Raw genomic sequence first — 14,325 nt, forward strand, 5'->3', positions numbered from 1 at the left:
GCTGCATTTTGTAACTCGGTCTGATTTAATCTTATTTAAATTCTCAAAGTGATAGATGTTCCTCTGAAAAGCTGGAGAATTTTATTTTCAGTCCGTTAATAGTATAATATATATGATAACTAATAAATTTAATATATATGCTTGCCCATCACCCCTTCTAAACAAATAACGAATTAAAAAAATGTATACTAAAACTTGTCCTTTCACAGTTATGTCTAAACTCTTAGGGGTGCCCATTAGGAGGGGGAGGGCAATACATATATATAGATTAATGATCCTTGGTGCATAGTTCGTCGAATTGATGTTTCAGTTGTTGGATCTTTTCTTTTCTGTTGCCCGATCTTCAGTGGCGTAATTCCATCAAAATTCGGTTTGGGGGGGGGGGGGGGGGTAAAGTTGAAGCCAATTTTCCCAAATCAAGTAAAAAAACAGTAAAAACTAAAAAATAAGCCATTTGGTACCGTAAAGGTACTATTTAGTACTATAAAAGTAATATAAAGGTACTTTATAATGCTATAAAGTTAAATATAAATTAAAAAACTGATCTGTTTTTTTTATGCTTGAATTATGCGGTTTGGTACAGGAGTTTGCGTCATACTGGTCCGAAACTTTGGAATTTAATCCCAATAGTTGTGAGAAATTATAATGATAGAAACCCATTTCTGAAATTATTAAGAAATCATGTACTCCCAAATGGTCTCCCAATCATGGTCTAATGATTGGGAGCATGATTGGGACCATAATAAATATTATGGGGTACCAATCGGTACCCCATAATGGCGGTACAATGGGGTCTCCCATAATATTTTCCGTTGTGAGTGTTGAAATTTTATTTCCGGTAAATGACGGTTTTTTTTTTCTTTTGCTTATGTTTTTGTATATATATGATTGTATATTTATTGTATATATTGTATATTTGTATATTTTGTATATTTATGTTTATATATATATATATATATATATATATATATATATATATATATATATATATATATATATATATATATATATATAAATATATATATATATATATATATATAATATATATATATATATATATATATATATATATATATATATATATATATATATATATATATATATATATATATATATATATATATATATATATATATATATATATATATATATATATATATATATATATATATATATATGTGTGTGCGTGTGTGTGTGTGTGATTCTCTTATATTATATAAAAACTTGTATTTTGATAATATTGCTTATTGTAAAAAAGAAGGACTTGGCCTCTGAGGGTCAACGCTTTTAATACTACCAATATCACGGACCTGACCAAATTTAACGTTTTGACATTGCCCATATAAATAGGAACTGGTTTTATCTCTAGCAGCTACCTCTATTTTTATTCACTAATGAAAATAATTGATCATGCTCATGTGTTTGCAAAAAGTCAATTTTCTCTAAATGTTATCAGGGAAGACTTATATTGCATTTGATCAGGTATATTAGCCAGAATACAAATAGCGACGTTTTTAGTTCGTTTTCACTTGGCACGGTAATCACTATATCCTATTACAACTTAGCTTTTAGTGCGTTCAAGCATCCCAAAATTACTTATCCGACAAACCCGATTACTTATCTCTAGAGTTTCACGAGATGTGAATGACCTTAGGGGTTATTAAGATTACTACTTGAAAGGGTCTGGGATAATTGTTTGATGAATTACAACTGCTAACCCTGGAAAATCCAGGATTACTGCGGATAAGTGACGCCATATATAAACAAAAAAGTAAGCCTTTTCAAAGAACAGAAAAAATATGTGAAACTATTTGCAGGAAGCCAAAAGGGACAGAATTGTGGCACACTTTCAGGGGTTTGTAAATAAGCTGTGTTTGCCCATAGCGTTTCAGTTGACAAGTTGCCGGATAAGTATTTGTTGTTATCTTTTATGAGTTATGTCTGGGGAACTCAACATTAAGCGAGTTAGTCAGATAAGGGATGCTCGAGTGCACTCTTTATGCTATATAAGCTATAGAGTTAAAATATTTGAGAGCCACATGAAATCCGATATAGCTTTAAACTTTTCTTATATATCTTTTGTTTTGTTTAAGTCAAGCTAAGAATCGGCCAGGCTAGTGCATCTTTCAGTAAACAGTCTCAAATTTGGCGCAGTCAAAAGTACTCTCTCTGACTCTGAGGCTGAGGCTGTGCAATAGCAACATCCTCTTAATGCTCCGAAGTTCTGAAACTTCGGATACGAAGCACCTGTTCGGAATCCGAAGCACCTTCGGATTGCGCATACATCAAATACTTGAAAAGAAACTCCTCGTGTTCGAAAACATGTGTTTAAGGCACATTCTAAATATCTACTCGTCCCAAAAAATAACAAACGCTACTAGACAACAGAAGACATCTCAGCCACTGGTGACCAAAGTGATCAAATGTAGGAAGTAGAGATACCTTGGTCATGTGATCTGCACGGCCGAAACTTGACTACCGAATGTCGTCCTTCTGTGGTTGTCACGTGGTACCAGAAGAAGAAGACGCCCCATAAACAGCCTACGACGCAGCTACTGAGCTGACCTCACAAGACTCAATGTCTCAATCCAACCTCAACATGAAAATGTCTGGGCGGCTGCAGCGATGAGAGATGACTGGTGGCTCTTCTTGGATGCCCTAAGTGCCTCCGGAGGTACAGGAGGAACTAAGGTCTTAGGTAAAGCATCTTTTGTTTTAGCTATGATGAATAAAAGACCCTACCAATGTATTTCAGAAGCTAAAGGTGCTTCATAGGTCAAAGATTTTTCATTTTGGTTGCCGCCTTGTATAAAAAAAAATTAATTTAATTTTAATTATAGCTGTCGGAGCCACTGCTGTATACCCTATTGATTTGGTGAAAACCCGTATGCAAAACCAAAGGACTGGATCCTATATTAGTGAGCTGATGTACAAAAATTCTTGGGACTGTTGCAAAAAAGTCATTCGTCATGAAGGATTTTTTGGCTTGTATAGAGGACTTGTGCCTCAGTTAATGGGGGTAGTACCTGAAAAAGCCATTAAGTTGACGGTACACTTTTTTCTATATTTTAATTATCTGTTTTCGACTCGCTTTCTTTCTTTAATCCTCTCTCCTTCTTTCTTACCTTCTTTCTTTCTTTGTCCACCTCTCTATCCCTTTCCTCTCTTCGTTTCTTTCCCTTTATTCCCTTTCCTCTCTACGTCTATTTCCCTCTATCCCCTTTCCTCTCAGTTGTTCACTAAGAGTCCAACTCGTACGTACCAGGTGTGCAAGAAGTTTCAAAGCTGCCAGTAGCAGAATTCAAAAATCTGCCTACACTTTAGCAGCACAACTTGTGTTTTCACAACTTTGCTTCGAGCATTTTATACGTGAAATTTGCAGAAAAGTATTAAATATAACTTAGTTTAGCTTGCAGATAGAAATATCTATAGTTTTCTGAACCATAATTAACAATATAATCTAATTCAGTGGCAACCCATGCACTAGTCATAAATTTCATACACCATAAATTTATATGTACCATTTTATCAAAAGTTTTTCTCTCTTTACTAATCCTTTCCTAATTTGTATGTCTCTTCTCTTCTTTTCAAATCATTTTCAGCTATATGTTAAATCTTCTTCTAAATCTTTTATCTGTTAAATATCCTATCTATTCAATGTCCTTGTCTTGTTCCAGTGTTTTTTTTTTTTTTTTTTTTTTTTTTTTTTTTTTTTTTTTTTTTTTTTTTTTTTTTTTTTTTTTTTTTTTTTTTTTTTTTGTATGTATTTTATAATAGTGTTTTATTCTTGTTCTCTGTGGTCCATTACAAGCAAAGCTTCTTGGGCCTAGTAACCACTTTACTTTTGTAATAGTTTTTTCTTTTAGTATCAATAAATTGATTGATTGATATTTACTCCAATCCTGCTATTGGAATATAGCATTCAAAGTCTGAATTGTACTGTATCTAGCTTACTGCTTTTAATTTATGGATGTAGTTGTACACTCCAATACTATTGATATTACAAAAAATATACTACAACTATAAAAAGCACTATTTGTTCTTCTTGGAGATTGGCAGCCTGGCAGTGACAAGCATTATGAAGCTGCGATATTAGTTTTGCCCTGTTCTAATCCCCAAAGTAAACAGAGTATTGCTGCTATGTTTCAGTGTGGCTGTTTTTGGCTACTAATTTTCCACGTTCCGGCTTTCCCATTACCTGCTTTTACTGTATGTACACCTTGATAGTTGCCAGCCGTTTTAAGATTCTTTCAACTGACGAATTTTGACGAGTTTTTAGAGAATTTGGCTATTTGTGCGAGATTTGGACAAATATTCACTCCCAGTTGAAGAGAAATGGAGTAAGTAAAAACTTATCCACAAGGACAAAGGATAACGACTTAAAAGTGAATTTTCACGTAGCGACATTGAAACTCAATGAGCTTTTTGTTTGAGCAAGTTTTAAAAAGCAGCAGCGTGAGGGCTCTCTCACAAAGCGGGATAGTACGTTACTTGTCTAAAAGCGTGCTCTGAACTAATTGATTTCAATACCAATCTTGAAGATTAGTCTTAAATCATTAAATATCAGGACTATATAATAGTTTTCTTTGTCTTAAATCTCTTTCTTTTTCTTAAATCCTTCCTTTTAATCCTGTCTTAAATCCTTCTTTTCTTTGTCCAATATCCTTGTCTTAAAGCGTTAAATGTCAGGACTATAATAGTTTTAATGAGAATATAGGACATAAGGGTATTCACAAAGCAACTGGAACGTGAGGCACTTTAGAGCCAATCTGGTCCACTACTTAACTAATGCTATGAAATTTTAGTTTTTCAGCACGATCGGGTGTGCGGAAGAAATATCATTTCTTCCGTGAACCGAAGTGAACGTCCAAGACCGCTTCAACGAATTGCTTACATATTTCATTAATAGGGGGCCCTGCCAATGGATAACCTACTCACTGCAAAGAATGGCTGAACTTAAACCCCACCATAAGCACGTCTGTCCACAATACTGCGCATATTCTCGACAACAGATTTACATGACGTCTTGCATATACAGCACAATAAGAGGTAAAGAAATGCAGGAATACCATCATACAGTGCTGGCTGCTGAATAAATGAGTAAAGCTTTTGTAGTAAACTAAGAGGGGAATGCTTAGGATCTGATTTACGCTAGAAGCACGATCTAACCATTTTTTCTACTGGTTGAGAACTGTACTTTGTGGCAAATTGTGAAAACCCTCTGAATTTGCAAGATCAACTAAGTGTCCAAGTTAATCAGATTTTCCGATCGTCAATTCAATCTGGCATCCAATATATTTCCCATGATGGCAGTCCAATCGTCAACTGGGTTGTACCTATTCTCGGCAACGAAAAAGCGTGAATTGAGATTATTCAATAGATTGTCTAAGAAGCTAAATAATTTCTAAGACCACACTGCTTTTCCATTTATGAAAAACTGAGGAAAGTAAAAACGGGTTTAATTTAGACAAAGCAATGAAAAAAAAATAAAATATAAAAACTACACTTTAACTAAAAAATAAATATATTCCGAATATTTCGGCCCCACGTCCGGGAGCCTTTCTCAACGGAAAAAAAATTACAAACGATAATTTAAGACTTTTTTAAGCATCACAAAAAAACAAAAAAACACGACAAGTAAAACACAACGATATATATATATATATATATATATATATATATATATATATATATATATATATATATATATATATATATATATATATATATATATATATATATATATATATATATATATATATATATATATATATATATATATATATATATATATATATATATATATATATATATATATATATATATATATATATATATATATATATATATATATATATATATATATATATATATATATATATATATATATATATATATATATATATATATATATATATATATATATATATATATATATATATATATATATATATATATATATATATATATATATATATATATATATATATATATATATATATATATATATATATATATATATATATATATATATATATATATATATATATATATATATATATATATATACTAGCTGTTGGGTAGCCCCCCCGCGCGCGTAAGTCGTTACGCGCCATATTAGTTACGCGCCATTGTAGTTGTGTCCCTATGTCCCACCTGTGAATATAGATATATATATATATATATATGTTTTTAACTACGTAAAACTTGCGAATATACAACATTCTTTGCTGTCCCATTGTCTGTGCATATAAATAGATTGTTTACCGACTCTTGAAAATGCAACATATAATGGTCCATGGGAAAACAATCCGTATTCAGATCTATACCTCATGATTCTAATGATTGCCCTTGAGCTTTGTTGATGGTGATTGCTAATCTACCATTCCCTGTGTCGCCATCGTCATTTATATATCCCCTTGTGCCCCCCGGCATCCCCTTTGTAGTTTTGTCCCTGTGTCCAGGTCGTCATTTTTGTCCCGGTGTCCCAGTCTGTGATTTCTCTTTGAGTTTCCCGGGCGTCATTTATATTCCATGTGTCCCGGTGTCTCGGTCGTCATTTATATCCCCCTGTGCCCCCCGGCGTCCCCGTTGTAGTTGTGTCCCTGTGTCCCGGTCGTCATTTATATTCCCTGTGTCCCGGTCGTCATTTGTATCCCGGTGTCCCGGTCTGTATATACATTCGGTTTTTAGTTTTGTTTTTCTCCTTTATTTTTTTCCTTTTTTATTTTTTTTCTTTTTTAGTTTATTTAGATTTTTAGATTTTTTAGTTTTTTTATTAGTTTTTATTTTTTTTTCTTTTTAGTTTTTTTGTAGTTTTTACCTTTTTTTTAGTTTTTTTTAGTTTTTTGTACTTATATCCTGGTCGTCATTTATACTCCCTGTGTCCCGGTCGTCATTTGTGTCCCGGTGCTTTGTTGATTGCTAATCGAACATTCCTTTTGTCCCGGTCGCTTTCTCTTTGAGTGTCGTCATTCATATTCCCTATGTGCCGGTGTCCCGGTCGTCATTTGTGTCCCGATGTCCCGGTCTGTAATTTCGTCAGTTGAAAACTTATGATGAAATAAATTTTTAATTTTTTCCCTTTTTTTGTTTTTAGTTTTTTTTTATTGGTTTTTACCTTTTTTTTAGGTTTTTTAGTTTTTTCTTTTTTCTTTTTAGTTTTTTTTGAAGTTTTTATCTTTTTAGTTTTTTTATTTTTATTTATATTTTTTTAGTTTTCTTTTTCTCCTTTATTTTTCAGTTTTTTCCTTTTTTTAGTTTTTTTTCTTTTTTAGTTCTTTTAGTTTTTACCTTTTTTAGTTTTTTTTAGTTTTTTTAGTTTTTTAGCTTTTTTTATTTTTTTTTATTAGTTTTTAGTTTATTTTATGGTTTTTTCCTTTTTTTAGTTTTTTTTTAGTTTTTATCTTTTTTTAGTTTTTTTTTAGTTTTTAAGCTTTTTTAGATTTTTTTATTTTGTTTTCTTTTTTTTTTGTAGTTTTTACCTTCTTTAGATTTTTGCTTCTTTTATTTTTTTAGCTTTTTTAGTTTTTTTCGTTTTTTCTTTTTAGTTTTTTTGTAGTTTTTATCTTTTTTATTTTTTTGTATTTTTATTCATATTTTTTTAGTTTTCTTTTTCTCTTTTATTTTTCAGTCTTTTCCTTTTTTTAGTTTTTTTCTTTTTTAGTTTTTAGTTTTTTTTTAGTTTTTTACCTTTTTTTAGTTTTTTTAGTTTTTTAGATTTTTTAGTTTTTTTATTAGTTTTTAGTTTTTTTTGTAGTTTTTGCCTTTTTTTAGTTTTTTTTCTTATTTTGTATTAGTGTGAAATAATTCAGACGTCATATGCGGACTTTTTTAGTTTTTTCAGTTTTTTTTAGTTTTTAGTTTTTTACCTTTTTTTAGTTTTTTTTTAGTTTTTTAGCTTTTTTAGTTTTTTTTTCTTTTTAGTTTTTTTGTAGTTTTTACCTTTTTTAGTTTTTTTTCTTATTTTGTATTAGTGTGAAATAATTCAGACGTCATATGCGGACTAACATGACGTCACCTGATCCACACATCCACAGACAGACAACTTATTTTTATATATATAGATATATATATATATATATATATATATATATATATATATATATATATATATATATATATATATATATATATATATATATATATATATATATATATATATATATATATACAACAAAATAAATAAGAACAACTCACATTATAAAACATTTTAAAACAAAATTCCCAGCATTTTATAATGTGAGCTGTTTATTTATTTTATTGTTTTTTTTTTTTTGTTTTTTTTTTCGTTGTGTTTTAGTTGTCGTGTGTTTTTTCTTTTCTGATGTCTTAAAAAGTCTTAAATTGTCGGTAGTAATTTTTTTCTTTCGTTGAGAAAGGCTCCCGGACGTGGGGCCGAAATATTCGAAGTATTTTAAATTTTTTTCTTTTTTTTTTTTTAGTTAAAGTGTAGTTTTTATATTGTTATTTTTGTTCACGGCTTTGTCGAAATTAAACCCGTTTTTTCTTTGCTCAATTTTTTGTCTAAGAAGCTGCAAAGTTTCCATGAAGCTGCAGCAACCACCTCTCTAGCCATTCCTGCAGAATCTCCCAACTCAGACACCACAACGTTATCAACCACCGAACGCGTCCCTCGCGACATCAGGGGTTTCTGGTGTAAAACTACGGGAACTCCATGGTATAAGAAATGTGTCGATAAGGAAGATACCGCTTTCGAGATGCAAGGAAATAGCTGAGAATCAACTGGATCATCTTGCTTACAGTTGTAACTTCATTTTGGCGAGGTCATTAATGTATTTACTCAGTATATTCTTAATTTTCCATGTTAAGAGCCCCACCTTTTGGAGTGAAAGGGAAAGGCTAGATATAGTTTCGTAAATATCAATAATTTCTTCTAGACTAAGTACGAAATCGGCATGTGAGGTCTTATTCAAATAATCATCGTGATTGTTGCCGAGAAAGGAGAACATCAGGGATAGTTGCCCCTGAAAGCTTTGAAAACTTGTGAAGTATGTAGCAAACCTAGTAGAGGAAAAGACCGATGGCTTCTTGAAACTGACATCTTTTGTTTCGGTGAAGGTTGTCATTGCTTCAAAACTTGTTCCATAACTCATTTTCTTGTTACCGTTGGATATGAGGTCACAAAGACTTGAGACCCATTGTGACGAGTTTTGGGCATCTCCTTCCGCCAATTCAACCTGATACGCTGGATCCCAGTTGAATTTATGCCAGTTAGAATCACGGAGACTAATAAGCGTCCAAAGAGGAGAGAGCACATGAAGCGTAAAATATTGTCCATCTATTGCCTCACCTACAAGCTGCTGTTTGATATATTCTACCATCAGAGAGTGATGCTTCAAAGCTTCAAGCAGAGCGTCTGCTATGTCTAATCCTGTATGCCCACTAACAACTTGCAAGTCCACAGCAAAAGAATCAAGACGTCCAGAAATAAAAGAAATAACACCAACAATCTGGAACGATCGACTATTAGGCGTCATCTTGTCGACAATAATAGCAAATGGTGACTTATACTGAGCAAAAGTGACAAATGAATAATAGCAAAAGTGACAAATACTTTCGACAAACATGTGGCTGTGATTCATTTCACCTATAGGAGGGCCTTTCAAGCTATCAAGAGTTATTTCGCTTTCCTATTGGAGCTGGGAACCAGGACCCACTTTAAGCTGTCGATAAGCATTCAGACCACAGATCAACCCCGTTCTATGGTTTCTACACATAAGCTGATCTGCTTTGGACTTTTTGCTTTTGAACTTAACTCCTCGTCTAAAAGAGTCTAATATTTTGTTACCGTTGTGGCACTATGTGTCGATATCACAAAGATTTCGAATCGTTAATACCACTAGATTTGATATTTTCTAATAAACAGTTTGATGATGATGTTCCTTTGTTCTGAAATTTTTGCGGAAAAAATTTATCATACTTACAACTAACGCTAGCTGGTCTGACTCTACGGTCACTGCAGAATTCGTGCCGTCGGTTCTGGGTTGTTTCTGGGGATTGGCTGGTGTGGAGGGTGTAGAATGGTTAGAGACAACTATAGGGTTTACATTGGTAGTCTCTGGGGCGCTTAAAGACCTACTGACTGTTCGGTTAACAAGATTGGCTGGCTTTTCAATTGTTTCATTTTTTGAATCAGGAAGTAAGTCAAGCACAGAGAACGAGCACTCAATTGCTGAACTGGGTGGCAGACTAGAATAACTGGAATAACTAGAATGAACTGGGTGGCAGGTATGCTACTGTAAACTATATGCTACTATAATAACTAGAATGAACTGGATGGCAGGTATGCTACTAGAATAAGTGACTGAAAATTTGGTGACAGCACTAGCAATTGATTGTTCCCTTTTTAATCTAAAAGGCTGAATAGGGTGTTTCTTGGTAATATGGTCTTTGACTGTGTCGTACCAACCAGATACCTTGCAGTACCCGCAGTGAACAAGGTACTTTGAACCTAAATGTATGTCTTACTAAAAACAATAAAGAAGTGGATAGTCAGTTGTAAAAGTGTTAAGTTCCAGTTTGATGTTGCTTCCGTCATGAAGAATATGAGCAACAGTAATATTATCAAGAGAAATTTGAGCATAGAGAATATTCTATGCTCAATTTTCTATTTTCTCTATCCCCTTTCTTCGCTTTGTCTCTTTACCCTTTCCTCTCCTCCTGTCTTTCCCTCTCATATTTTACCTGTAACTTTATAAATTTTTTTAATTTGAAAATGGACATTACTTTTAAAGCGGGGTGGACCATAGATGTTTCTTTCCTATATGGACATTTAAACGCAATCCCATGGATGTAATATACATATCGAATATGTAATATATGGATGTAATATATATTTATACTACACACGTCTTAATTAAAAGTCGTTGAGATCCTGATATGTATTCACTGTGGAGCTCTCAATTTTCCCGAGGAAAGAGTAGCCAAAAAAGGTGATTCATTTGAGATGCTTGCTTGGTGATTCATTTGAGGTGCTTGCTTGGTCGAACTGCATTGCCATCCCCACAGTTTCCAAATAAATTGGTTTGGCCTCTTATAGGACATCACTTGCTCTTAAAGAGTTCCACGAACAAATTCGAAACTTCAACTCACGTTTCGCTCTAACTTCATTCAACTTTTCATTAACTTCAATTTTCTGCTTCAAAGTAGCTGGACAAATTTATCGCCAAATCAATTAGTGGTACATTCCTCGCAAACTCCTGAAGGCTAAAAACTGAATATCTGAATATTTTACTAAATCCGAGCTCAATTTTTTTTTTAAATTGTTTGTTTCTTTTTTTATACGTTTATGAAACTTTTCTTTTTTATGCGTTCTAAAAAAATTGAGTTTAAAATACGAAATAAAATACTGTGTAGCAAAAAAGATCGAGATATTAAAAAAAAATCGGAGAACGAAATACAATGAGGGAGAAGTAGATTAAGGATCCTGAAAGACGTTTATCAAATCTCTGACATCTTGAACATCGGTGCTGACACAGTAATTTGTTGAAGTTATGATACACTTTAAAGCATTTAAATTTGTCTTTAATGTTTTATCATCTTGTTCTTGTTTTTATTATTATTATTTCAAAAGAGAAGGAGGGAAAATTGTATGGACTAACACTTATGGACTTTGATTTAAGTAACTTAAAGAGTAGATAGGTAAATAGCTTTCAACAAGTGAAACCAAAATAGGAAGAACTAAAGTTCGTGTTTAACATATAATTATAAGCTATGATACTCTTAATGGCTTAGCCTCAGCAAGGTATTATTAGAAGGCTGAAATGGCACTTCGACAATTGGCATATTGCAAAAATCTTTTCTGTTTTCCTTATGTCAACCCTATCCCTACCTACCTGTTTCTACAGATATCGGAAAAACATGGAATTTAATCCCATTTGAATGCCGGAAATGGGAAAAAAAAAATCAAAATTACTGCCTGAGCTTGGAAAACACATCGACAGAGAAAGGAATATTGTCTTGCTTTTATTCCCGTTCACTGCCCGTGTCAAGAAATTCCACAGTCTTGACACTCTCGTCCGAGTCAACCTAAGTTCCACTACCCAACCAATGGGTAAGGTTGACATCCTTCCTTTCTCAGTCCTTTTCTCCTCACCCGTGACTCTATTACAAACACACTCCTTACGACCAACACTGAATTCGTTCAAGTGAATTTGGGGGACTTGCCCGCTGGTAAGACAAATCTTCCAGTTTTAGGCTTAGTCTCACCAGATCGCAGTGTAAGTTACTTGGTCTACCGTTTACAAGACCCCGGCAGGTACCCAAGTCTACAAGTGATTTTGGCGTTCGACCTTAAAACTGAGTAAAGCAGAGATAAAACTTATTACATAATAATAAACATTTTACATAGTAATAACACATATTAAAACAGAGTAAAGTAGAGATAAAACAGATTTCACGGTTATTTTTATTACAATTCATCTTTTGTTTAAGCCCACGTAGGCTACTTACTTCAATCGAAATAAATTATTATTTAATTAAACTATTGTTAATATTAAATTATTATTTAGTGTGCAATTTCTTTTTTTAGACAAATGATTTGGTTCGTGACAAGCTAACCGACAAAAATGGAAACCTCCCACTCTGGGCTGAAGCTGTGGCTGGAGGATGCGTAAGTCTATGTCTTGTTTAATTTTATCTATACCATCCATTTTATTATCTATATATCCGTTACTGTTTTTAGATCAAAAATAATAATAGGCCGATTTTACTTGCTTTTTTTTGACATATTTGTCCTTATGAGCACAAAATATAGGATTGGAAGAAAATAATATATTTGTCGCTCTTATGTGGGTGTTATAGGATTACAAACTATTTGCTCTCCAAAAATTAGGACCATACTCATTGGTTTAGCGTTTGCGGCAATCCCTAGGTGCAAAAATAGTAAGGAAACATAAATTAAATCTAACTCAAGGAGTTAAAACTGACAAAGATTCAACATTTCGAAAAAAAAATTCGAAAAGTTAGAAAAGTTTCCAATCTAACGAAAGATACGATATATCTTTTCTTTATTTTTTATTTTTCAATTTATGTCCTTAGTCTCCTTGTATCTCGATTCACATCTCTGAGCGACACTCCCATCTCTTTAGCCGTCAAAATAGTACTAAGTATTCGTTATTCGTCTTCGTTATTCGGTTTCGTTTCGGTATTCGGTATTCGTCTCAAAATTACTGTTCACAAATTGTTGTCTTCTCATTTGATGAAAATCTCTGGCCTCCCAATGCAATTTTTAGGCGAGGGCACAGAAAGAAGTTGCTTGGGGATCGACTTGGTGAGTAAGGTCAAGTAGTTCAGACCATAATTTTTGGATATTTGCCATGGCCATTGTTGAGGTGTAATACGGTGATTGTCCTGGTGAAACAGGATTTTCTTTTTCTGGAAATTTGGCCGTTTTTTTCGTATTTTCTGCTTATCAATTATGGATGTATATTATGCTCCTGTAAGGCTTTTCCCTTTTTGAAGTTAATCAATTAAGATAAATCCATAATTATATCAGATAAAAAACAGCCGCCATCCCAGCCAAAAAAAATACTATATATATATATATATATATATATATATATATATATATATCTATATATATAAAAATAAGTTGTCTGTGTGTGGATCTGTGGATGGATCAGGTGACGTCACCTGAAAAAACTGGATCAGGTGACGTCAAAACTGAAAAAACTAAAAAAAAGGCAAAGCTACAAAAAAAAACTAAAAACTAATAAAAAAAATAAAAAAGCTAAAAAACTAAAAAAACAAAAAAAGGCAAAAACTACAAAAAAAACTAAAAACTAGTAAAAAAGCTAAAAAACTAAAAAAACTAAAAAAAGGCAAAAACTACAAAAAAACTAAAAACTAATAAAAAAAATAAAAAAGCTAAAAAACTAAAAAAACTAAAAAAACTAAAAAAAGGTAAAAAACTAAAAAAACTAAAAACTAAAAAAAAACTAAAAAAAAAAGGAAAAAACTGAAAAATAAGCTAAAATAAAGGTAAAAACCAATAAAAACTAAAAAAAAACTGAAAAAACTAAAAAAAGGCAAAAACTACAAAAAAAACTAAAAACTAATAAAAAAAAGTAAAAAAGCTAAAAAACTAAAAAAACTAAAAAAACTAAAAAAAGGTAAAAAACTAAAAAAAAAAAAAAAAAAAAAAAACTAAAAAAAAGGAAAAAACTGAAAAATAAGCTAAAATAAAGGTAAAAACCAATAAAAAACTAAAAAGAAAAAAAGTAAAAAACTAAAAAAAATTTCATCTAAAAAACTAAAAAAAACTAAAAAAGGTAAAAACTAAAAGAACTAAAAAAGAAAAAA

General features: G+C 31.9%; 1 protein-coding gene across 1 annotated transcript in view; it reads left to right on the forward strand.

The window, feature by feature from the left end:
- Nucleotides 1-14,325, forward strand: part of LOC136035851 (calcium-binding mitochondrial carrier protein Aralar1-like) — a 104,443-nt gene that overhangs the window by 71,948 nt on the left and 18,170 nt on the right. Inside the window, exons 13-14 of the mRNA XM_065717810.1 lie at nucleotides 2,841-3,049; nucleotides 12,554-12,634. Of these exons, the coding sequence (XP_065573882.1) occupies nucleotides 2,841-3,049; nucleotides 12,554-12,634 (290 nt within the window). The remainder of the gene's footprint in view (nucleotides 1-2,840; nucleotides 3,050-12,553; nucleotides 12,635-14,325) is intronic.

Source organism: Artemia franciscana, chromosome 14, assembly GCF_032884065.1.
Source record: "Artemia franciscana chromosome 14, ASM3288406v1, whole genome shotgun sequence".
Classification (NCBI taxonomy): Eukaryota; Metazoa; Arthropoda; class Branchiopoda; order Anostraca; family Artemiidae; genus Artemia; species Artemia franciscana.